This window comes from Quercus lobata, chromosome 2, assembly GCF_001633185.2.
Source record: "Quercus lobata isolate SW786 chromosome 2, ValleyOak3.0 Primary Assembly, whole genome shotgun sequence".
Classification (NCBI taxonomy): Eukaryota; Viridiplantae; Streptophyta; class Magnoliopsida; order Fagales; family Fagaceae; genus Quercus; species Quercus lobata.
Window position 1 is genome coordinate 60,040,595 of NC_044905.1, and position 26,688 is coordinate 60,067,282.

General features: G+C 33.4%; 2 protein-coding genes across 3 annotated transcripts; both read left to right on the forward strand.

Annotated features, from left to right (window-relative positions):
• The first annotated feature begins 109 nt into the window (after nt 1-109).
• Nucleotides 110-15,702, forward strand: LOC115976015 (cytochrome c oxidase assembly protein COX11, mitochondrial). The gene is made up of 8 exons (XM_031097081.1): nt 110-299; nt 785-887; nt 1,532-1,895; nt 2,038-2,090; nt 3,144-3,216; nt 7,111-7,215; nt 15,273-15,353; nt 15,459-15,702. The coding sequence occupies exons 2-8, from the start codon at nt 808-810 to the stop codon at nt 15,558-15,560; spliced, it is 858 nt and encodes a 285-aa protein (XP_030952941.1). The 5' UTR covers nt 110-299; nt 785-807; the 3' UTR covers nt 15,561-15,702.
• A 5,822-nt stretch (nt 15,703-21,524) lies between these two features.
• On the forward strand, nt 21,525-25,147 carry LOC115978117 (protein TPX2). Of its 2 annotated transcripts, none has more exons than XM_031100139.1 (7): nt 21,525-21,657; nt 21,762-21,818; nt 23,645-23,686; nt 23,781-23,879; nt 23,985-24,044; nt 24,119-24,213; nt 24,739-25,147. In XM_031100139.1, the coding sequence occupies exons 1-7, from the start codon at nt 21,625-21,627 to the stop codon at nt 24,872-24,874; spliced, it is 522 nt and encodes a 173-aa protein (XP_030955999.1). In that variant the 5' UTR covers nt 21,525-21,624; the 3' UTR covers nt 24,875-25,147. The 2 variants fall into 2 exon arrangements, with proteins under 2 accessions (XP_030955999.1, XP_030956000.1); XM_031100140.1 differs by lacking the exon at nt 24,739-25,147 and adding an exon at nt 24,548-24,618 and having other exon boundaries at nt 21,609-21,657.
• Nucleotides 25,148-26,688: the final 1,541 nt, after the last annotated feature.

Sequence of the window (26,688 nt, forward strand, 5' to 3'; positions counted from 1 at the left end):
AATTTTTAGTTTTTAAATTATATTACACATATTTTGTATTTTTACACTTTTTTTTCACCTCCACTCCACGTATTTCTACGCATTTCCGCACATCATTTCAAACGGCAATTTTAAGTTGTTAAGCGCATGTCCCTCAGTTGCTCTCTTTCACTTTTTCATTTTGGCTTCTCCTTGTTCTCGCTTGGGGCTCTCTCTCTCTCTCTGCAACTCTTGCCGATCATCCATAGCTGACCGCACTGGCTCCGATTCCCACCGCTAGAACTACCTCTCCGTCACTCCTCCCCAGCAAATCTCCAAAGGTAATTCCATCTTCCTAGTTCTCCAAAGCTTTCCAAAAAATGCTGTCTTTCTTCCACTTGAATCGGTTTTTTTCTCGGTTCTGGTTCTTTGCCTATCAAATGAAAATGGAGGCTTTGAGTCTCCCTGACTTTCATCTTCCTACTCTCTGTTGGTTTAGTAGTATTGTATTTTTCTGGAACTTTGTGAACTCTGTGGATTTGGATTTGAATTCATTCTGTTTGTATAGACGTGAATGTCATTCAATTCATGGGTGTTTTACAAGTAGGCATAGCATTTTCTCTTGGGTTGCCCTTGGTTCTTAACGACTCGTTTGGTTACAAAGGAAATGATTCTATCATATTTCTCTAGGAAAATATAAAAGAGAAGAAAGGAATACATATGGGGTTTTGATTTTTCTTCAGAGCAACAAAGCTATTGTGTGCACGATAAATAATAGTGTTTGATTTCTCATTCATGTTTGGGTTTTTACCTTTCCTTTTTTCAGATGCTAGTGGATGTCCTGTGAACATGTCATTTTCAAGACTTTGTAGAAGAACCTGTCTCTTGCCTTACCTTAACAATTTACAACACTCTTATCCTGAATCCAGGTAGTTCTTTTTTGTTGTTCTAAAACTAATATTTGAACTGAAAATCTTTTATTGGGTTCTGTTTGTTTTATTGGAAAACGTTGGAAGATTACATTGGCTTAAGACTTTAGTTGAGTTGTACATTTTCTTACAATACGTTAAATTCACTGTGAAAATTACACCTCTTCCGGAGGCTATTTTAGGACACATTATATATATATAAATATAAATATATATATATATATATATATTTCTTCTCCAAGTTCAGAGTTAAATTGAGGAGGGTTGCGATATGTCGATGACCATCAAAAAATTTAGTCACTCTATTAGATGTTGGGGCGTCCTCTACTAGTGACAGCTGCATCAGAGATGCAGTGTAAAGTGAGCTAGGACTAGGATACATGTTGCCGACCTTGACTATCTGTTGAGAATCCATAGCCAACCGCCCAACCCTGAAAATTATGAGACTAAGGCTAGGTTATTATTGTTCTTAGTTAAATTGAAATATTTTGCTCTTTAATAATTGATTTAAAAAAAAAATTCAGGGTACCTTTTTCTTTCCGAAACAAACAGATTATAGTGATGTTTTTATTTTTCTTTATCTGCCAAATCAAATGTTGTCTATGGGAATTTGTTACATGTAGATTAATTTGTTCTTGATTCAGGCACATACCTGATGTGTTAGGGAGGTCAAGTTATAATTTCATTGGAGCTAATGCTGGATATCAGAGAGGTTTCAATTATGATATATGGGGTTTGAAGTTAAGAAGTGAATATAGTACAAGGTCATTTTACAAGTGTAGCCGGTTTTCACCTATTGCTTCTCAGTATATTGGGAGGTCTTGTTCTTTGCTTGGTATCCAGCGCCACTATGCTTCTCAAGCTTCCAGAGAACAAAAATCATGGAAGATGCTTTTATACCTCACGGGTTTGGTCTTTGTAATGGTGGGAAGTACTTATGCAGCTGTTCCTCTGTATAGAAGGTTCTGCCAAGCTACCGGGTATGGAGGCACTACTCAGCGTCGTGAGGTATGATTGAATTTATTTCTTCTCTCTCTCTCTCTCTCTCCCTCTTTAAATTTCATTGGCCTCAATTTTTTTGTCATCTTTTTCTCCCTTCATATTTCCTCTCTTATGTTTCTCTGTGACAAGAAGATATTGCTATCTGTAGAGTGTTGAAGAAAAGATAGCTCGGCATGCTAAAGATGGAACTGTTACCTCAAGGTGTGATTTCAACTTCCCCAGTGTACAGTGTACTTGGGTTTGTTTGTGTTTTCAATATAAGTTTCGTTACTTAAAAAAAAAGATGTGATTTATACTTCATAGATGAAGTTCATTCTTTTTTTTATGTTTCCAATGTGAATGATCGTAGCTTTCTGTATTCACAATTGATTAGGAGCTTATTGTGGTTGTCAATACCAGATTACTAGTTCTTTCTCTTCTTTATTTTATTTTTTAATTTTTATTATTGTTAATACACTCACACACACTTAATGGGACTTGAACTCACAATCACACCCTCACCTTGTTATTACAAGGAGAGGAGATGCCATTTGAAATAGAGCTCATTGGCCATGTACTAGTCTTTTCTTATTATTTTCATGACTTGAAAAAGAAAAGTTGTCTTTTTATTATTTTAATTTCTTAAATTATTGTATTTTGTAAGACCCCTCCTTTTCAATGTACTGTTTTGAAATCACATATTTGTTCCTTTTGTTTGGATGCTTTATACTGAGTAACTATTTTGCAAGACAATAATGATGTTAAAAATGAGGGAAGTGGAGAGGGGAACATAACTTTGTGTTTATTAATTTAAATGATCAACCTGGAGATAAACATTGAAAATTTTCCGAATTTGCCCCCGCCCTTGCATGTCTTGTCTCATTACTAAGCGACAAAGCTGGAATTTCTTCTTCTTCATCATATGTGAGACTTGTTTGAAGTCAATAAACTATCATACCTCATCACAATTCGACTCTCCATAAAGTGTCTCTTCCCTCAAATAATACAAGCCAATATTTAGGCCCATCTTCTAACCATACAATCCCTCAAGTTGAAACACCCATCAAAGCCATTGATTGTCGTTGTGATGACTAGACTTGGGATTATGAATAACCTGTTTATGTTCTACACTTCAACCGTCTAGATCAAAGTTGGAAAATTCCTTTCTTTTTTGGAAGTGTCATCAAATGGATTTTGATTATAAATTTATAATGAAGTTCCTTTTTTTCTTCTATAAATGCTCTTGCCTTATGAGTTGAGTTGTTTTCCATGCAGGGAGATTGTGGTGCAGTTCAATGCTGATGTGGCTGATGGAATGCAATGGAAGTTTGTTCCCACACAAAGAGAGGTTCTTCCTTTCACTATACACATACATACATAGAAAAATATGCACATGCACACTTATGCACACTCACACACACTTCCCTCTATACAAAAATATTAGCCCATTTAAAAAATGCACACATTTTAAGAAAGCTAGTAATAAAGACTTTCCACATACCTCAATATTTGAAATTTCCAGTATTATTCTTTACTTTTGATTGAAGCTTGAAGAAGCAAGCATATTTCTATTAATAAGTAGTAAGTGCAACTGACATAGATGATTGAGGGAGTTTGAAAAATTGTTCCTACCTTTTTGGTAATGGATAAAAATATTTTGAGGTAGTCACAAAAGGAAATATGGACTACTAGTTAGGGATGGAAGGAATTTGTACACACATACATAAATAATATGTGTGTATACATATGAACTATGTTTAGGGTGGTGTCTCATCAAAATTGATGGGCCCTCACTGATTTTTGCATACGTTGGTGTTATGACTTAGAGATCGGTGGGTTGAATTAAAGGAACCAAAATGATTTATCTTTTTACTTGGACTAGAATAGCGGATAGGAATGCGTATATAAATAAAAATACAGCAATTTTTTTTAAAGGAAAAAAGCATTTGGTTAATATTTTGCACTTTGTTATGTATTAACTAAGAGCCTTTAGCCAATTGAATATCTTAAATTGTTACAAAATTCTACTAATATAAGTGAAATGGGTGATGTTCTATCAAGATTAATATGTTGCCCTATTTTTTTTTTTTTTTTACAAGTAAGAAAGGTGTATATTCAAAAAGCTACCTCATGCAAAAAAAAAGCATAAGGCAGACCAAAGATTATAAAAAAAGAAACAAACAGACAAAAAAAGCTAATTACAAAGGAGAGAACTAAGGAACAAAGGGAGAGAATCACTAGGGGTGAGTCCCTAAGCCCTAGACCATTCAAAAAGAGAAACACCAAAAGAAGTAAGCAACTGGTCATCGGATTTGTCCATGTCCTCAAAAGTCCGCCATTTTCGCTCCCTCCAAATACACCACATTAGGCACAATGGAACTAAATTCCAAATGCTAGAAGAGTGCTTTCCAAACCAATTCCACCAACCGAAAAGAGTATCTGCAATCAATCTTGGCAAGACCAAGAAATCCCAAAAGATTTAGAAACCAAACTCCACAACCGATAAGCTTTTTCACAATGGAGTAGCAAATGATTCACTGTCTCCCCATTAAAACGACACATAATGCACTAGTCAACAAAATCAAGGCCTCTACCCTGAAAATTGCCACCTGTAAGAATCTTATTCCAAGCTGCGGTCCAAACAAAGAAAGAAACATGCTGAGGAGCCTTAACCTTCCAAATACCTTTCCAAGGAAAGATAATGGGCAAGGGACCTCGTAACTTATTATAAAACAAGCGGATGTCAAAATCCCCATTCTTTGTCAACTTCCATCTCATACGGTCTCCATTTCTCAATTGGAGGTAAATTAGATCCCAATGTATGAAGGAATTCATCCACAACACCCATCTCCCAATCATTTAGTTCCCAAATTAAATGAACATTCCAACTTCTCCGTTCCTTTATCCCCAACCATCTAAGAGATGAGGCCACAGATGCCTCTCTAGTAGTAGCAATCCCATACACAATCGGGAAGGTCAGTTGGAGTGGTAAATCCCCACACCACCGATCTGTCCAAAACTTCACTTTATCCCCCACCCCTACGTCAAACCAAATATTTTTGCTAAAAACCTCCCAACCTTTTCGGATACTTCTCCACAAACCACACCTATGAACACCCTTACCCAGCTTGGAAGACCATCCCCCCACTCTTTCCCAAACTTCAAAGCTACAACCCTTCTCCAAATCCGTGTCTCCTCAACCCCGAACTGCCATAACCATTTTCCTAGTAAGGCTATATTAAAAGTAGTTAATTTCCTTACTCCCAAACCACCATTCGCCATAGGCGCACACACCTTATCCCACCCCACCAAATGTGTCTTGGAATCTCCCCACAAGAAATCCCTTTGCAACTTCTCAATTTTATTAGCCACATGCATAGGGATGGTAAAAAGAGATAAATAGTAAGTAGGAAGACTAGATAACGTACTTTTAAGTAACGTCAGTCTTCCACCTTTTGACAAATACAGCTTCTTCCACCTAGCCAATCTATTATATATACACAATTGCTTGAGGGGGAATTGATCGAGGGACCCACTAGGAGAATATTGGAAATATTTAGCTAACTGTATTTGCTAGGGTTGCAGAAATTACAGTTTTACCCCTAAATACAAAATTGCCAAAAGTTGTTAAATAAAAACCCAATTAAAATTTTTTAATCTTAGGACACATATAACTAGACTTTTAGAACCACATGTGGATATTACTAATCGTATTGCGAGACTTTAGAGGAATTTTTTATGGGGTGGGATAGATGAGTCCCGTAAATTCCATCTTGTTAAGTGGGCCCAGGTTTGTTCTCCCTTGCAATCCGGCAGTTTGGGCATTAGAAATTTGAGAATCTTTAATCAAGCTTTGTTGGGGAAATGGTTGTGGAGATATGGAAGAGAGACAACTCACCTCTAGAGGCGGGTCATTGAGACTAAATTTGGGAATGATTGGGGTGGTTGGTGTACAAAAGGAGTCTCTATTCCTTATGGTGTTAGTCTTTCGAGAACCATAAGACAAGGCTGGCCAACCTTTTCAAAATCCATTCAGTTCGAGGTTGTTGTTGGTAAAAGAATTAAATTTTGGCATCATGTGTGGTGTGGGGGTTGTACTCTTTGGGAGGCATTTCCAGAACTCTATAACATTAGTTGTAATAAGGAGTCTTCTATTGAGGATGTTATGCACTTTCCTAATCAAAGGCTTCACTGGGATCTTCAATTTTTTAGGGCTCCCCAAGATTGGGAAACGTAACACTTCTACACCTTTCTAGATCATATCAATTCTATGCCTTTTAATGGTGAAGGTCATGACAAACTATGTTGGAAACCAGCAGGGAATAAGTATTTAAAAGTGAGTGAGTTCTATCTCTCCCTTTCCTCTACTCCTGTAACTTCTTTCCCTTGGAAATTTGTGTGGCATCCAAAGATCCCTCCTAGGGTTGCTTTCTTCTCTTGGACTGCCGCTTTACGTAAGATTTTGACTCTTGAGAACTTATGGTATAAGGGTGTTGCAGTTATTGATTGGTGCTATCTGTGTAAAAAAAGTGGGGAATCGGTGAATCATCTTCTTCTTCATTGTCCTATTGCTTGAGTTATGGTCTATGGTGTGGACCCTTTTTGGTCTCCTTTGGCTTATGCCGCATAGTGTTACTGATTTATTTTCGAGTTGGCAAGGTTCATTTGGTGGGCACTGGAGCATTGATTTATGGAGGGCTATCCCTCATTTTGTACTCTGGTGTATTTGGCGAGAACGGAACTCAAGATGTTTTGAAGGGAAGGAACGATCTATTTTGGATCTTAAATCTCTCCTTTTTCATACCTTGCTGGATTGGAGTTTGTCCTTTAATCTTTTTCCTTGTTCTAATTTTTTAGAAATGCTTGATCTTTGTAATTTAAGTGTTTGATGTACTGTTTTTCATGTACACCCCCGGTGTACCTGGTTTTTCTCTTTTAATACAATTCTATTATTTATCCAAAAAAAACCACATGACTTTTAATTTAATTGTACTTCACATATGGGCCTTATAAAATAGATCTGGAATGGAAGAATTTGCGAAGCAGTAACATTGGTTCAAGATTTAAAAAAAAAAGGAGTAATATGTATGTAAACAACTAATTATTTGATTATTTTAAAAATATTAATGTAAAGAACAAAGTTGCATAAAAAGGCTTCTTGTGTGAAGCACATGTCTAATCTAGAATGTATAACATGCTCTTCATAAACTAAGCTGTCGTGATCTCTGTATCTTTGTTGCAGGTAAGAGTCAAACCTGGAGAAAGTGCCCTTGCATTTTACACCGCTGAAAACCAAAGTAAAACTCCAATAACTGGTGTGTCTACTTATAATGTCACCCCCATGAAGGTACTGAAAAATACTGTTTATTATTTAATAATATCAAGCATGCAGATTTTTTTTTTTTTTCAAGTCTAAGCTGAGTAGTGTTCTGTTCTGCTCTATTAATATCTGTTGGATTTCATAGGGTTTTTTTTTTTTTTTTTTGGGGGGGGGGGGGGTGTGTTCTCTTATAAAATGTTGACTTCTCTTTGTATTATTACATGTTGTATTCTTTTGTTTGATGTTTAAAGGATTGTTAGGTTAGCTGTGATTAGTAAGTGTTAAAAAGAAACTAGTTTATGCTGAAGGTTTTGAAAATTTAGGTAAATGGGGTATGTTTGTTACCCAAACAGGAGCTGAGACAAGTGTTTCAATCAGTGGGTGCAATTAATTTTCTTATGTAGTATGGGTCCATTTGGTTTGGCATTTTGAGAGCTTAAAAAAGGGTTTTTAAAACTCCAAACTCTATTTTGCAACCACAACTTCTCAAAACTTTTTTACATACGCTCATTTTAAACTTAAAACACTGTTTTCCAACAGCTTATAAAAGCACACCCTATATCAAGTTCAAGTTTATTATGCGTAGAAATTCTACTTCATTACCATAAATTCACAAATAACCCCCTCCCCCACAAAAAAAGATCTTATTTCTACTATGAAATTCATTGTTTACAAAAAAATTATATTTATTTCTTAACAAAAGAATTATATATTATTTTTTTATGAATAAATAATTTCTGTAAATAAAGGACCAGTTGGAATACACAAGGTGTCCAACCAACTAATTCTAAACAATTACAGTGATGTTGCCAAGGCATTCATCCAATCATGCAAGGATATTACAAGGATTGTTTGATAATATGAAGGGACATTCAACACTATTAGAAGCCCTACCATTCCTTTCTTGCATACACTCCATAAAATGCATAAAGAAGCAACCTTCCAAACTTTTGTACCCAGTTATTATGGCCTTGCCAACAAGTAAACTTGTGGATCACTGTCTTTGGCATGGTTCAAGAACTCCAAATAAAGCAAATAAAAGATATTCCACTATCTCATCACTATTCTTATGCATGCCACGGCAGCCATAATCACAATGTGTCTTTTTTGCATATCATTATTAGTTAGGATTGTTGCTGTCCATGTGAAAAAAACAACCTTATGAAGCACCCTAGCTCCTCAAATGCTTTACCAAGGAAAAGGAATACCTCTTGAACCCCTTAAGACTTCATAATGCGATTGAACTTCAAAATTTTCCACTTTTTGTCAAATACCAAGATATCTGATCCTCACCTCGAGTAGAAGGGGAAATTAGAGTACAATAGTTCAAAATGATTTTCCGTGAACTATAGTGCTCCCAATCCTGGACCTGTCTCATGAATTGAGAATTTCAATTCCTTGTTAAACTGTCAACCATTACTGCTAAATTGGAGGCAATTGATGCATTCTTATTTGAAGCCAAAGCAAACAGAGAAAGTCTTGAAGGTGAGTCTCCACAATATTTGATATGGCAAAACTGGACGTGTTCCGTTCCCAACAACAAACTTAATATGTTTAGAGAACATCCTCCTCTAGTACTTTTCCATAGGCTCATCCCATGAGAACCTCGGACCTCCTTCGTTGACCAACACCTCCAATCCTCCCATGTTGAACACAAACAAAATTTCTCCACGAGCGATCCCTCTCTACCTCAAATCTACATAGCCAAGAAGAGCTTTATTTAAAATGATCAACTTTTGAATCCCTGAATCACCCCCTTTCAAAGGGGAACACACCGGCCCCCAGTCCACCAAATGAAATTTAGGAACATCCCAGCTCCTTCCCACAAATTTGTAACTTAAAAAGAAAAAAAAATTTCTATGCAAATAAGATGTTTAATTAAAAGAAGAGGCAAGCTTCCTTAAAGAATTACAATCAGACATTCATTTGGTCCAAAAAATAAACTATGGAACTACATGTCACCCCCAAATGGTTCACATGATAATATGAGGAGTCGCTAGCCAAATAACCTGATTTCAATAGTGTCCATTGTGCCTCTCCATGAAAACAGCAACTCTATCACCTGCAATCTATGGGTAATATGAATGGGCATTGTGAAGAGTGATGTAAAATATGTGGGTAAGGAAGATAACATACTCTTGATTAAAAGTTAAAACAAGCTGTCCTCCCTTAGGGTCTGTTCAGAATGAAGGAGAAAAATGGAAGGATAGAAAAGTTTACTATTGGTACTGAATCATATGCCCTTAAGAATTGCCCCTATATCCTCTGTTGATATCAGGACTGTTAAATGTGGAGAACGATATAGTAATTTGGTGCTTGTTTCACAAAATCTTCTAACAATCATAATGGTTATTTTAGGAAAATTTTCTGAAATAAGACAATAAGTTCGATTAGTTTTGTTTCTTGGTTATATACCAAATAATAGAATTCAATTTAGAAATGGATTTAACTGAATTCTGTTATTAAAATTCTATGGAATATCATTCATGTTTTGGTTTCAAAAAGATCCTATAGGAAGGTTTGAACATCTAAAATTTTGTAATCTGCAGTCATCTATACCCATACTATGTATGGTACCAGGTGCTAGGGTTTGTTAACTAATGGAGTTGTCTGAAAGAGCATGCCTAGTGCACAGTTAAAAGGAAATGAGCTCATAAGGATGTTTGTGAACTGTCATGGCACAAGTAAAACTGCAAGATGAAGTGGGTCATGGTGTCTTCATGAAGATCATTATTAAGTTTTTTTGTTTTTGTATTTTATTTTTTATATAAGTAATGAAAATTTTATTAAAACCAGAAAATAGTCACCCAACTATACAGGATATATACAAATGGGGACAATAGTCACAATACAATCATGCACTCAGGTTACAATGATCAATCAAATCAAAAATCAAACAGTGAGGAACAACCAACAACAGACATCCAATCCAACAAGGTTCTAAAGAAAAATAGCTTAATGTCTGCCAAATGTCATTCCAAATCCTCAAAACTTAGGGCATTCTGGTCCCTCCAAATAAACCACTTCAAACAGTGAGGAGAAGATTTTCAAATAATTCCGTTTCTCTGACGACCAAACTGCCCTTGCCAAGAAGCAAATAACTCGATGACTGTCTTTGGCATAACCCACTACACCCCAAACAAGCCAAACACCATAGATCACAACTCTGTAGCAATAGGACAATGAACTAATAAATGATCATCTGTTTCCCCATCACCTTTGCACATATAACACCAATCTAGCACCTAGATGATGCTCCTACGCAGGTTGACAATGGTCAAAATTTTACCCAAAGCTGCTGTCCAAGAGAAGAAAGCAACCTAAACGGGATTTTTGCCTTCCAAATGCTCTTCCATGGGATATCACTAGGAAGGTCAGAACACGATAATACCCATCCACCCGAAAGCCTTTTCTCCTATTAGGTTTCCAGCATATCTTATCATACCCAGCTCCATTCAGAGGTATGGAGTAAACCATCTCCATAAAGTTTGACAACAACTCCAATTCCCAATCCTGAACAGGTCTTATGAAATGCAAATCCCAATGAAGAGCACCATTGGAAAATTTCATGAGATCCACTACCACTGCCTCTTTATCATGGCTGATCCAACATAATTCTGGAAACTGATTTCAAAATATTATCCCCACACCATGAATCCTCCCAAAACTTCACCCTGGACCCATCATCAATTTCAAACAGAATTTACTGTGAGAATACAGGCCACCATTATCTTAAAGATTTTCCAAGACTCACTCCATAAGAACCAGAAACAATATTGGTGTGCCATCCCCCCCAAATACGTCCATACTTCACCTCTACCACTCTCCTCCAAAGCTCATCCCATTCATTACCAAATCTCCACAACCATTTCCCAAGTAAAGCTTCATTAAAATGTCTCAAATTTCTAATTGCTGAATTCCCTGATTGAAAAGAAGCACAAACCTTATCCCATCTAAGTATCTACCCAAGTGAAGCTTAGACTTGTCTCCCATCCCACTCCATAAAAAGTTCCACCGCATCTGTTCAATGTGCCTAGCTACATTGCAAGGGACAGCAAAAAGGGACATATAATAATTTGGCAAATTAGAAAGAGTACTTTTAATTAAAGTAATTCTGCCACCCTTAGACAAATACAATTGTTTCCAGCCCGCCAATCTCCTTTCCATTTTCTTAAAAATAGAATTCCAGATTGTCTTCTCTTTGAACTTAGCTCCCAGTGCCAACCCCAAATATTTCATTGGAAGAGACCCCTTCTTACAACCCAAAATATCCACCAATACCTCTATAATAGAAACCTCCCCCACAGGAACCAATTCAGATTTACCAAGATTCACCTTCAAGCCAGACACCACTTCAAACCAGATAAAAACCAGGTGAATAAATATAATTTGTTCTGGATTAGCGCCACAAAAATTGAGTGTATCACCGGCAAAGAGTAAATGAGACACCGTCAAACTATTCACTATGTTGCCCACAGTAAAACCTGACATGTGGTTCCAGGACCGTCCTAAGATCATTATTAACATATACTCATTGAGTGACAATTAATGATGGTGATAAACAGATTGCTGTGGTTTATGGGACAATCTGATGCAGGTGAATAGGGTCTCAAGGGGAACGTGTTTGGGAAATAAAAAGAGAACAAAAAAAGGGATAGAAACTCAGAATTAGCACCTCGGAGTTAATACCATACAATGAAAACAGAAAAATAGATTGCAGAAATCACCACCTAGGTTTGCTTAGAAACACAAGCGTGGGATAAAAATAGGAACCAGGAACCAGCACTTTGGCTTGCTTGGAATTAGCACAAAGCATTGGAAGAAAACTATCAACCCAAATTTCAATAAATCCATGATCAATTGTCGACAATTGTGAACTTTGGGCCCTTTTAAATAGGATTCTTATATAACATCAAATATGTAAAGAAATAAACTCATAATAAGATTAAATCATATATGGAAATAAAAATCAAATAGGAATTGAATTTCTCTAATAGCATCAATCAATGATCACAATGCGAAGAGCCTTTAACCAAAAAAATAAAAAATTCGATGCCAAGAGCCTTGTTGCTCGATTGACACCTCCTGGCGTTTCCAATGAAGACGTTTAGGGTTCAAATGCCCTCTCCAATATTGTAACTATTAAATTTATTTAAAAAAAATCATGATCAATTTAGTCTGACAAAATCAATCAGATTAATAGGTCCAATTTGATGTCTGTATCATACTCCTTACCACCTGAGCTAAGCCTAGGGAGTAGGGCCTATTCAATCTACCTACATAATATGACATTTTACTGGCTTATTATTTATTATTTGGTTGTTCATAACATTTGTACATTTCTATGTTCTTTTTTCACCTCTCCTCTCCCCCTCTCATTTTCTTTAAAAAATATATCTTCATTTTCCTTTGATGAGTACTCATTTTTGCCAAACAGAGGGGATACACTCCAAAAAAGAGTACCCATCTTTGCCAAACAGGGCTTTAACAAATCATGAGTTCAAGAAGACAATGGCCTTGGCAAGATTATTAAGTATTAGAAGACATTTTCCTGTTAGGAGATCATAATCTAAGAATAGGATTATTGTGGTACCACCTCTAGTTCTCAAGGAGGCCTACCAACTAGCTAACCATAGTTATATCTATGTACCCGAACAACTTATGATCATGTACTAGTTAAACTGATCTGTTTTGCCTTCAATAGTACCCCCAAAAAAAAAAAGTACTAATCTTTGCCCAAGTTTGTGTAAGAAAAGAGATTTTTCTATGGATGGTTGGAACATGTAGTTCTAGATTCTGAAGAAGATATCAGCTGTTTTGATATGTGTTCTGGTCATGTCATTGCTTGGTATCAATGCTTGGTGTTGTTTATTTTGCTCACATAGCCAACTTTGAGATATTGAGACTAAGGGTGCGTTTGTTTCGACTTCAAATGAATTCCGGAAATCAATTTCCGGAAAATGGAGCGTTTGGCTGTGACGGAAAATATTATTTTCCGGAAATGAATTTCCTGTTGACCGAAATTTGAAGCCTTGACCACGGAAATGAAAATCTGCCTTCATTTTCACTTCAATTGATTTCCGTGGCTTGCAAAACGCAGAGAGAGGGAGAGAAAAAACAGAAAACACAACACGCGAGCTTGAAAGAAAGAACAAAAAAAAAACAATCTACCTCACACCCAGTGCTCCGATCCGGCGAACGATCCGGCGAACGAGTGTTTGAAGTCGATTTAAACGCACCCCAAACGGCGATCGAACCTCACACCCAGAGCGCTGCGAAGATCGCGCCGTCGCGAGATCGCGCAGTTGATCGCGATCTCGCCTTCGACCGAGATCGCGATCGACGGCGCGATCTCGCGACGCGTCGATCGCGAACTCGCGCCGTCGCGAGATCGCGATCTTGCCCGCGCCGTTGATCGCGATCGACGGCGCGATCTCGCGAAGCGTCGATCGCGAGATCGCACCGTCGCCGTTGATCGCAATCTCACGCCGTCGCCGTCGCCGTTGATCGCGAGGTCGTTGATGATTTTTTCTGGATTTGTGTTTTCCTTCTTCTTTTCCAAACACCAGAAAATATTTTCCGGAAAATTTTTTGAAATGCAACCAAACACATGGAAACATTTTCCTTTTCCGGAAATTAGCATTTCCGGAAAATATGTATTTTCCGGAAAACGATTTCCAGCAACCAAACACAGCCTAAGGCTATTTGAAAACAAGTCAAAAAATGTATTCAAGTGTAGAAATAAGCTGTTAGCATTTTGGAATTTGCAACATGAGCTATCACCTATTGCCTTTTGAGATTATGTTATTTCATTTAAGATGTTGATGAACTGAATTGGTTATGAATCTATAGAGTTGAGTGATTGAAGTATGGTCTAGCTGACATGGGAATTTGCACTCATAAGTTGACATGACAGAGAGATATTGTGAATAAGATCATTAATGCACTTTGATTTCACTGAAGTCATTTCTTGTTAGAGCTCTAGGTTTAAGGTGGTTAGTTTTTGTGGAATGGTACAATCTGATTGGATTTCAGTATTAAGACTGCAAATATCTGGATGATGGTAAGCTACCAGACATGAGAGCTTCTTCTTCTTCATCTTTTTTATTTATTTTATTTCTCAAGAGGAGGCTGATTTGAATGGTCTATCTAATGTGATAATGAAAGTTACAAGGGAACTAGAGGATGCTTGGTGGGGTAGTGAATCACTTGAACAGATTTGTGACAGATGTCATTATATTTTGTCTAAATGTGATTTCATTTGGAATGAGGAATGTGTCATATGTTAAACTCGGAAGAAGCGAAATTAAATGAAAAATATCAACTCTCTATAGCCAGTCTAATGCACTCTGATATGATGGAGAGATGATAGTAACTTGGATAAAACACTGTTAAGTGCCTTATGTTTGTAGAACTTGTGCTTGAATAAGATCCTTGTAGAACTTGTGCTTGAGTAAGATCCAAAACACCGCAATAATCTAAATTATGTTTTCAGTATAGTATAGTGTTTGGTTAGAACTTAGGGATCACTTTGTTGCAGATGCATCCATCCCTTTTTTTAAACTGGTGCCATTGCCAACTAATTTGAATATGATGGACAGCAAAGGGCACTAAATCAAAGTATAAGTCATAAAGTTTTTTGGACAAAAGCTTGGTCAAAGGTAAATGTGGCTATAGACATAGTACACATACTCTGGATTGATTGATGTTGGTTGATATGGAATTATTACAATGAAGTCCGAAATAATTCTCCAAATTATGGAAACTCTTCTTGTAGTCTACACATTTCATTTCTAAAGTTTGCAAGTTATAACTAGGTTAGGGGATAATCTTGGGAATGCTGACTCTATGAGATCATGGGTCTACATTTGCATGGAATATAAACGAGTATTTTGCCCATTATGATACCTTAAGGCCTAGCAGCAGAAATTTGTATTTTGCCTTTTTGATTGATATGATTGCATTTAACTTTAGAGCGTTTTGATTACTGAGATTATTGAATATTTTCCTTTCTAATATATATATTTTAATTCTTTGGGAGAGAGTGATCTGGTAGTGAATTTTTTTTTTCCCTCCACTTCCAGGCTGGAGTTTACTTCAATAAAATACAATGCTTTTGCTTTGAGGAGCAGCGTCTCCTTCCGGGGGAGCAGATTGATATGCCTGTAAGCCGTGTTTTTATTTATTATTATTTTAAATTATAATTATATTTATTAAATAATTTATCAGCAAATTATTGAATTATATTATTAATTTTAATCAAAATGCAGGTATTCTTTTATATTGATCCCGAGTTTGAGACAGATCCAAGAATGGATGGTATCAATAACTTGATTTTATCATATACCTTTTTCAAGGTTTCTGATGAATAAAAAGGAAACTGCTATTGTAGCGTTGAAGAAGATTACCTGAGACCATGAGGGACCAGACTTCTGTATTAAAGAAGAGGGAAACATACATAATAAATATCAAAATATTTTTTTGAGAAACAATAAATATCAATTTTTGATGTTACATGGTTTATCTTATTTTCTGCATTTTGTAATTTTCTATTTGATTATTCCATCTTCATGGGAAACTGAAGATGCTATTTTTTCCCCCTTATGTATTTGTAGTATGATATGATATTAGTTTATTGAGTAAATTGGAAATCAAATTATACCAGCTAAGTTTGGGAAATTTTGACTTTAGTCCCTAAAATTAAAAAACATCTAATTTTGATCCCAAATACTTGAGAATCATAATTATCATATACTATATAATAAAAGTTGGGTTTAGAAGCTATGATTAAACCAAGTGGTTTTACCAAATTGTAGAAATTTTTTTAGATTTTAAGAAAAATAGATATAATTTTTGTTCTCTTATAATTTCTAAGTTGATAAAAATCTTACTTTGATTACAATCCAAATTCTATCTTAATTTGATTACAATCAAAATTCTTTATCTAATCTTTTATTAAAATATCTTAATTAAAATAAATAGCAACATATTAGGCATGCAGAAATTTATAGATATAATTTTGTTATTATCAACTTTTCTTCTATGACTTTATCACTTTTTTTGGATAAAGTTATGATGAATTTAACTTCTTCTTCTTTAGATAACTTTAAACTTCTAAAGCTGATTATAACTTTTAAAAAAAAAAATGTCTATCCTATTTCTTTATTGCCATTCACATTTACTTATTTATTTTTTACATTATGTTCAATGACTATATGACTTTGGTTTTTTTATTTTTTTTTGGGCTAAAAATACATCCTAAGTTAATTCTTCTTCTCTTATAATTTCTAGAATGATTAGAAATCTAACTTCCTCGCCATTAAAAATTCTCTCTCTCTCTCTCTCTCTCTCTCTCTCTCTCTCTCTCTCTCTCTCTCTCTCTCTCTATATATATATATATATATATATATTCTGTTTTTCAGTGTATTTTTAAAAGAGGTCATCAGTGTATCAAAACGTAACTCTAAATAAAGTTTTGAAAAACAAAATACCATGTAGTCTATATTCTTCAAGTGCATAACACATTTTAAAGGTACTACAAATATTCTTAGGTTTTTAATTATTAAATCTAGGAACTTTTTTCATATAAATATGTTGTGTGATTGTTTGAATCCAAAGAACAATACTTTACATACAATTTATATGATCTAGACTCAATTCAAGTGATTATGAATTTATTATTTTTCAATAAAATTATTCTAAAAGTTTATGGTCAAAACCATTCAACGCACGAGAGTAATGCTAGTGTCTCCACAATTTTTAAATTAAAATACGCATATCATTTCAAAATACAAGTTAGTTAATGGATGAATTATCAGCATTTATGTTTTTGTCATTTTTTTAGATCTTATTTTAAACTCCTATACTTTAAAAAATATTAATTATTAATAATAGTTTTTCTTCTCAAAAAAAAATATTAAAAATAGTTTCCTTTTTCTCCTCTTTTATTTATTTATTTATTTTTATAGAAATAATTGTCAACTATCTTGGAAATTCAGAGATGTAGTGCCATTTTTGAAAATCTTAATATCATCATATTTTAGGAGTTTTTTGTTTTTGTTTGTTTGTTGAGAAAGAATCATATTTTAGGAGTTGTTAAGTGTAATTTATGCAAACTCTTTTCACAAATAATTTGGATTTGAGATCAGGGAACAGTTGGGGATATGGAAAGACATTTTTCAAATCGAGTTTTTGTATAAAACAGTTGTAGACTATTTTATCCTTGATTTCTAGCCAGGCTATCAACTGGAAAATCATCATTTGTATAGATGATTATATGAAATTCCTTATCTATAGTACTAATACATGCATTCGTAGTTGATTGAAATTAATTAATAAAGGGGCCATAAAAGTTTCGAGGGCAGGGACATTGCTGAAGTTGAAAGCTTCAAACATTTTTAAGAGTCAGTTGACAAGTGATCAATCAAGCATGATAAAAAAATAAAGCCCTTTTAAATACTTTGATTTTTTTTTTTTCTTTCTAAATCATATTAATTAGATTTTGAAACGACAAACTATTTTCTGCTATTAATTAGATTTAAAGTTCCTTAGCAACCAACAAAAATTGCCAACAAAAGGTCCTATGGGGCAATTATTCCCACATTAGTTCACAAAAGCACAACACAAGCATGCAGCAAAGATACATCTAAATCCTGATTAAGAAGCAGACAGCCAAGTTCCAACCAAATAGCAAATTGTTTCCTAAAATATTGAGCAAATCTTACTTATTATTCTTTGGTTGTTGAATGTTGGATTGGAACAATGTCACTCATTAATTCCATACTGGAATTGACTTTGCTTCCTTGCAGAAGCACACTTGTGGTAAGTAAGAAATCTTGTTCCAATGCTAGAGAAAGTGTTATCATCATCCTCCACTGACAACAGTTTTACTATAGACTAAAGAGCAGTGGTTTGCCAATCTTGTCTGCTTCAGTTAAGATTGTTCTAATGAAGAGAGAGAGAGAGAGAGAGAGAGAGAGATTGAGATTGGGTCATTAATTTGTTAAATTCAATTAGGGAGCTAATCATTTGTTTTGCAAAACTTAAATGACAAGCAATGCAATAGTAGTAGGTAAATTTTCGAATCATGACCTAACTAACTATATGACATGCTGCTTACCCATATAATAGTAAAGCCAAAATAGCTTCTGAGGGTTTCCCACAAATGCAATCAAAGCTCCATTGTTGTGTGTCTTTGTTAGATAACGGCTTTAACAAGAAATACTTGAAAGTGGGTATTTAACAACCCGTGTTCATTCTTATCAAAAAAAAAAAAAAAAAAACAACCCGTGTTCATCTTCTTATTCGTCTTCGTGTACCTTTGATTGTGATCATTTGAAGGAGAGAGTGTGACATAAAGCAGCGTGCTATATTTGCTGAGTCAACTTACTAGACAACTCATTCAAGTTGTTGATGTTATTATTATTATTTTATCTATTTATCATATACATTGGTCCTCATCATGATTACTATAGTTTACTAAACATCTGTATTTTTATTTCTTGGTTAAATAGAAAGAATCATACCTCATCATGGTAGTTGGAAACATCATAGAATATACAGTACTAAATATGAATGATGGTTTCATTTATTCTAGAATTTTACAAATGTTTCAAAATTTTGTAAGAAAATTATAAAAAACATATATGAAAAAAAAAAAGTGAATGTACATACATGGATGTGAATAAATAATTCTAAACAAAAAGTGCGATTATTTCTGCTAGACTATTTCTTTTATTGTATTCTAATTTAGTATAATAATTATAATTATGTTATTTTAATATAATTTCATGAGATACTATAAAAAAAAAAACTAATTCAGGATACTAAGTAATTTAATATAATTATATATATATTTTTTAATTTTTTGATAGTGTTCAAGCAAAATAAAAAAATTATTTATTTCTCAGACTGTTATAACTTAAATAATTTTATTTTATGTAAAATTTGTAATGTGTGTGTGTGTGTGAAAATTTGATTTATTTTTTGTTGCAATTTCGGTTGAGCAAGAATCTAGCCAGTGTCGGCATCAAGTGAACTCCCATAGACAATACAATTATGCAAACTTCAAATAGTCATATTTCACTTATTTCAAATCCAAATTGGGTTCAGTTTGTGTTTTGTTGAAGATTCTATGCATACTTTCCAATAAAACAAGTGTCATTCAAAATTCAATATGGTGCAAATGATACGGACAAAATATCACCAATTCATCATCTTGAGTAAATTACAACCTTATTATCTTTGAGTAATTTCTAATCCAAAGTCCAAACCCAAACTCAATCCTAACACAATTCTATTGATACAATTTAAAATTGATATGTTTTGAAGTTAATAGTTATACCTACGAACCCTATCAATATGTATGTATTATTAAAATCTATATAATAAACCAAGCCATAGAAAACTATGAATCGATCAAAGAAAAAAAATTCAAGATTGTAATTAAAAACTATGAAATTGTTGATGTTAGGTAATGAAACATAGAGTTATAGATATTGATTTTGATAATTGTGATCACATATAATGATATAGCTTATAATAATAAACAATTACAAAGTCAATAAAAATATTGATGTTTAGTTTAATATGTATTTTATACTTTTAATTATAAAAATATTTTGCTTCATATAAGGTAAGAATTTATTTTTGGTTAATATATATACACACACATGTTTATTTTATGGGGAAGAAGGGGGGGGGGGGGGGGGGGGGCCTAGAGGGAATGGCCCCACTTACTTTTAAAATTTTCCCACTACATATATATTTTTTTATAAGAAATTAAAAATATAACTAATGGCCCCCTTTATTTTTATTTAATTTTTTTTTTATAAATTTGTACTACATTTATTTAAATTATGGCATAATATTAATAGCATACATAACTCATTAAATTAAAGTGTAATATTAATCAAAGTATATTTTCTTAAGAGTAAATAAATAAATGTTTAATTAATCTTACCTATTATTACTCTTACACCATACATAGTCCATCAAACCAATATTCAAGATAAATGTTCTTAGAAATATACAAAATCTCTTTAATAAAAACCTTATTTATTTTCGAAATTAATTAATTTTTTTTTTAATTTTTCATGCAAATAGTTAGAAATATGGATGCTATGTTTTCAGTTTTCTTTCAATTTTTAGTAGAAATAAAAGATGCGGATTTTGTGGTTAGGAATTAAAGATCCTTATTACATTTATCATCTATGAATAATAAGGTTTTTATTTATTTTTATTATTGTTATATTTCTTATATCGACTTGTAGATGTTTGTGCATGCATGTAAGGGACGTTTATTGTTTTAATAATTTAAAATAGATTAAATTTTTATACGTGTCTTAATTTTTAAAATTATCGGTATACTTTAATTGTGCAACCTTGACTTATTTTATAAAAAGTCTTGATAAAAAATGCTTACAAATAATAAATACAATTAATATGATTTAAAAGATAGTTTATAAATGATTGTATAAACAAATTGAGTTATGTAAAATATCATATGTTAAATCAAGTTTTTAATATATATATATATATATATTCTTTGAATTTTCTTTTTAAATTGGAAGGAAGAGAGCATTATGAATTGTCCTATTTGAGCTCTAGTAATTAGCTTGACCCTTGGGAAAAAATTCTGGTTTCACCACTACTTACGTATTAAACTTTTACTAGAAATCTACTCATAATGAAACTTTTACTAAAACTTTAAGGCTGTCGCTTTTATTTATAATTATAACCTTAAGGCTATTACTGTTACTTGTACTCTAGCGTGCATCTTTTTGTTTTTTCGGTATGTGTAATTTAAATTTTTAAATCATTGGGATTCCCTCCATGGCAAGCCAAAAAGAATTACATGTACAGTTCACTCTCTTCACTTTACTCTCACTTTGCAATTATCACATTAAACAATTGAGCTACACTATTTCAATCTAGTTAAAAAAATGTAGAATCATATCATTGCATATTGTTCTTTTATCTATTTTCTGAAAACTTTTGTCATTGACATTTTTAATATAGAAATTAGCATTTCAAAATTTTCTTGTACACACTGACAACTCTAGCTTAGTTGCTAGCTAGTCTTACTGAGATCGTAAGCTGTTGACAAAACCATGTCATGCTCTTGCTTTAATTAGGACTGAAGTTTTTTTATGATAGTTGATAGGAACCAGGAATTATGTCTTTAATTAAAACCCCCAAAAGGAGATTTGAAGAAACTTAATTAGTAGGGTAATTACGTATGACAAATATATGAATGAGAGGGAGGTTTAATCAGAAAGTTTGGTGCAAGATAGCATGCAAATTCCTAAGCATGCTGGTGATGTAGCAACAGAAATAAGCAGTGAAGACAGCTACCAATCTCCAACCTCCAGTTTTCCAACCCTTTATATATTCACTTCAATTCTGTAACGGTTCAACCATCAAAGCCTAGCTAACATGGAGAAGGCACACACCAAATCAGCACTTAAGGTTCTTTATGCTTCTTCTTCTTTATTTTGTTTACTCTTTAATGCTCTTAGTACAATGTTTGTACTTAATATAAATTTTTGTTCTTTTTTTTTTTTGCTTCGAAGTTTATGAAGGCTAGTTCACAATCTGCACTCTCGTGGAGCTCTACTTCTAGAGGAATGGTGAGATATGTTCTACTTCAACTGGCTAGGCTCCTATAAACATATCATTACCAAAGTAGCACATGAGTTTGGCCCCTAGAATTAGGACTCATTTGGTAAAGTGTTTTGAAATTGCATATAGTTTTTTAGGGGGTGTTTGGTGAGTGTTTTCAAACAACAATTTTCAGTTTTTAAACAACATTTCACGCATTTTCACACACTTTTTCACCCACAGGTATTTCCACAAAAGTTTTCAAACAACAATTTTCAATTTTTAAACACATGTACCAAACGGGCCAAACTTCACATTTTAATTTCCTAAGTCTAAGTTTTTAAAATAATTACATTTTAAAAATAAATTGTACCAAACAAACTAATAACTTAAGATATCACATTTTAACTTAGTTTTGAAATTTTAATCTAAGTTACAGTTGATGTATACTTGGATTTGAAAAGGGGGATGCATGGAGGGAGTGTGGGGGTGAGATATATCTTAGGTTCGTAACTTATTGTGTGAGCAAAAAGATATCTCATTTTGGTTTACCCTACCTCAATTATGAAGTCATAATTTATAAAATTGTGGACAGCTTTACATACTGTAGAAGCAATATAGACACGCTCGACCTTATCTTTGAAGTTATGATTATAGACAACTTTACATTATAATTTTTTTTTGAGAATCAACTTCACGTAACTTTAGAGAAGGAAAGTGGAAAAGAAAATCTAATCATTGTTGCTACCTTTCTCCTATTGTATCCCTTTTATGGAGGAAGTTACTTATTTGCCATTATTGTTTCCTTAATATTGATAAAATTAATAATTCAGGATCCACAGGAAGTGCACAATGCATATGCCTAACAAGTCAATCTAATTCTAGGTTCTTCCACATATGCACAATAGTAACGGTTAGTGCACTAGTTGTGAAAAATAACATTTTCACATGTGAAACGTCATTTATTCCAAAGTATTTCTCCGCTTGGCAAATAGGAGAAACACATACACTTAAAAAGAGTGGGAAAAAAAAAGGAATAAAGAAAGCTTCCATTCAATAAGAGTTCTCAAATTAAATTGGTTGTGTTGACTGTTGAGGACGACTTACCAGCTTAAAACAAATTTTTTTTTTTTTTTAAAAGAAAAAAAAAAAAAAAACCTCGACTCATGTGGAACATAATCTTCTCAATTTTAAGTCTATTTTATGGTTAGTATTTTATTTTTTTAAATTTGATAACTTATAGAGTATTATATTATTTAAAATTTTAAATATTGTAGCACTAAATTTGTAATATTTAACATGGATAATAAAATGGATTTATTTCAAATCAAAATTATTTTAACACTATTCAAGTTTAGGTACCATGTGCATTTTATCCACTGTTTAATTAATACCATATATTTCAAATAATCAATTGGATTTTCAATAATCACCTAGATATTGTCCCATATACTTGTTATAATAATGCATCATACTGTGAATTTTCTAGATTCATTTTTCACTTCAAAGTATCCCTAATATGTATGTAATACATGTTAAACCTAAGTTTTGTAAGTGTACCATATCACACTACAGCCTAGAAAAATTTTAAAAATTTTTTTAGGTATGAAGATATTTTTTTTTTTGACATAAGGTATGAAGATATTAAAACTTCATATATATGCAACAATTGAAAGAAATAAAGGTCAAAAGAGTCCGAGCAAGAAGGCCCCTTTATTTGCATAATCATGATATAGGCATTTTTATTCTCTATCATACGCTCATTCTTACATGAATATTGGCCTGGGAGCTTACGTAGTTGGTGGTACATGATTGTCACTAAAGTATATAAAAATGGATGTTTTTTAATTCACAGACAAAAGATGAGCTCAAAGACAGGCTCTTTGGCAAATCTAAGGTAAATTTATTCAACTTCAGTTGTCCCATTCCTTTCTTTCTCTTTATCTCTCTCAATTGTGAGACTCCAAATGCATTTCTATCCATCACTCTAGGCTTCTCAGAAGTCTCCACCAAGAGAGAACACCAAGCCACAAGATTTCAAACTTCATACCCAAGAAAGAGCCATCAAACGCGCAATGTTCAACTACGAGGTGAGTCTTGATCATGAGCTTGCTTGTTTAATTTGTGTATAAACTAGAGCTTAGTTTGATCATTTCTCCAAATTTCTATAAACGTATGAATAAATATACATGCAGGTTGCTACCAAGTTGTTTGTCATAGAGCAACAGAAGAAACAAGCAGAAAAGTTGCAGAAGGTAAACCATATATATATATAACCAATTATATGTTATGTGAGAGCACATTGATAGAAATGCTGATTATGAAACAGATGATAGAAGAGGAAGAGGTTCGTTTGCTTAGAAAGGAGATGATTCCAAGAGCTCAATTGATGCCCTTTTTTGATAGACCCTTTTTCCCACAAAGGTAATTAAGGGCCTTAATTATGTTTAGGTATCCTAAATTTGGGTTCAGACAGTGTACATCAACGGAATTTTTTTGGCAAGTATATATTTAAATGATGATCCTTTTTTTTTTTTGGAAAGCGGATTATATCAAATCGGAATTGAAGTTTTTCTACGAAATGATGAGGCCAAAAAATGGAAAACTGATTTAATTTTCAAAAAAAAAAAAAAAAAAAAAAAATTCAATGGAAAAACTTCACGGAATTGTTTTTTTATTATTTTTTTTTTAATACGAAATTAGTGAAAGATCCATAGAATTATGGCCAATATTCTGACAATTCGTTGATCTAATTCAGGTTTCATAATCTATACCAGAGTTGATATAGCGCAACAAATAAATTTTGCCTATATGTATGACTAGTCTTTTACTACGTTTTAGAACCTTAGTGATTTTTTTCAATCTTAAAGAAGAGGATCTATGTCTGAGATTCAATTCATATGGGAGCTGGAAACTATTGATACCACCAATTGTTTCCCCATTTTGCAGATCAAGCAGGCCCTTGACAGTTCCTAGAGAGCCAAGTTTCCGCATGAGGAGTGGCAAGTGCGGAGGCTGCAATATCTCTTGCAGTGGACTATACACTTTTCAAGGAAGTCATGGTGGTCTGAATGCTATCAAATAATAAAATCACATGGCTAAAGAAAAAAGTTTGTGAAACGTACGTACTCTTGATGCTGGTTCATGCATGCTGTACAACTTAGATCATAGAAATTTCGACTGTTATGTACTGTATGTAGTTGTGGTATGGTAGATCGTTTATAGGGAGTAATTAGTGACATTTTCCTAGTTTTTCTTTTACTTTTTTTCGTTTGTTTCTCTCTCTTGATTGATGTTACGAGGGAAGGAGACGACTTTCTCCTGGTCGAAATAATGTCACTTGTGTTTTGATCTGTAATCTCTCTCTCTCTCTCTCTCTCTCACATTGAATGGGAGTAGGGGTGGCAATTCGTGTTCACGTGTTGGGTTTGTGTCACATTAACTCATGAGTATTCAACTATATGGGTCAACTTTAACCCGACTTGTTTATTAAACGGGTTAGGATTCCTCAACCTTAACATAACTCATTTATTAAACGGGTCAGTTATGTCGACATGTTTATTAGATTTTATCAAAACGGAAAAAAACTAATTTTAGTATTAACTAAATTGATATGAATTATGAAAAACCAAACAAATAAATATTTTTAATATAAAATTGAGAACTAACAAGTAACTGCATTACAAATAATAATTCAAAACTAAAACATATCTCAATATTACAAATAATCGATCATAATATGTCAAAGAAAATAACCCACAACAACTAATAAGTTTATATACCTAGGGTTTGAAGGGTATATTGGTAAAATGTTATTTAATTAAACGAGTTAGACAAGTCAAACGGGTTCCATATGATGGACACTAACTCAACCTATTTATTAAACAAGTCAGTCGTGTCAGCCCGAATATAATATGAACCCAATAAGGCTCAACCCATAACCTACTAATTTCGTGTCGTGTCGTATCAGGTTCGCGGGTCGTATTCAATATCGCCATCCCTAAATAGGGGCCATTGCTACCAGTTTTTTTTTTCTTCGAGGAAAAGTCTGCTTTTTTTTTTTTTAGTATGAGTAATTATTTATGGTATATAGTTAGGGTAATTATAGGCTTACATTGTACTATAGTAATGTAAATGTCACATTGTAGATTAAACAAATATATACACAATGTTGTACACATTTATCTAGTCTACAATATAAATCTTACATTGTTAGTTTAATATAAACTAAGAATTTTCCATATAGTTATTTGAAGTTTAAGCTTATAAAAGTTGCAGTTATCTCTCTCTTAAGAATTATTTGTACCCCCACCCTTAACAGTGTAAGTGAAGATCGCCCATTTGTGTGAAAGGGTGTAATTGTTCATACCGATATTAATGGTTCCTTAATGTGTATGGTAATATCGTTAGACTAAGAATCACCAACACAGAAAGAGAGAGAATTAAAATGTAACAATGAATGAGGAGTTTTAGTATTTATAGACTCCTTCATTTCTCTTAGGAAAAGATATGTTTGTTTACCAAGGATTGTATCTTATCTAAGAGACACAACTCTTCAGTAAATAACTAACTCTAACGTTTAATTAATTCTCTACTGTAAGTTGGTGAGACAATATCATCCACCAAGTGGGGGTTATTGTATAAGAGAGGGTGTACTATATTATGGTGTGATCACCTATCACTATTATATGCTAACATCTCCCACTTGATCGCACCATAATAAATGACATTAACTACAATCAACATATATTATGGTGTCACCATGATATTGTCCAATGTTGATTCTCATCTATGCTTTTCATAGATTGGCGTTAGTGTTTGACTCTGACAAAACTGAGTACACATCTTGTCATGTACCGCTGACCGCACCCTTCATTTTATACCACTCCAATAGTATAC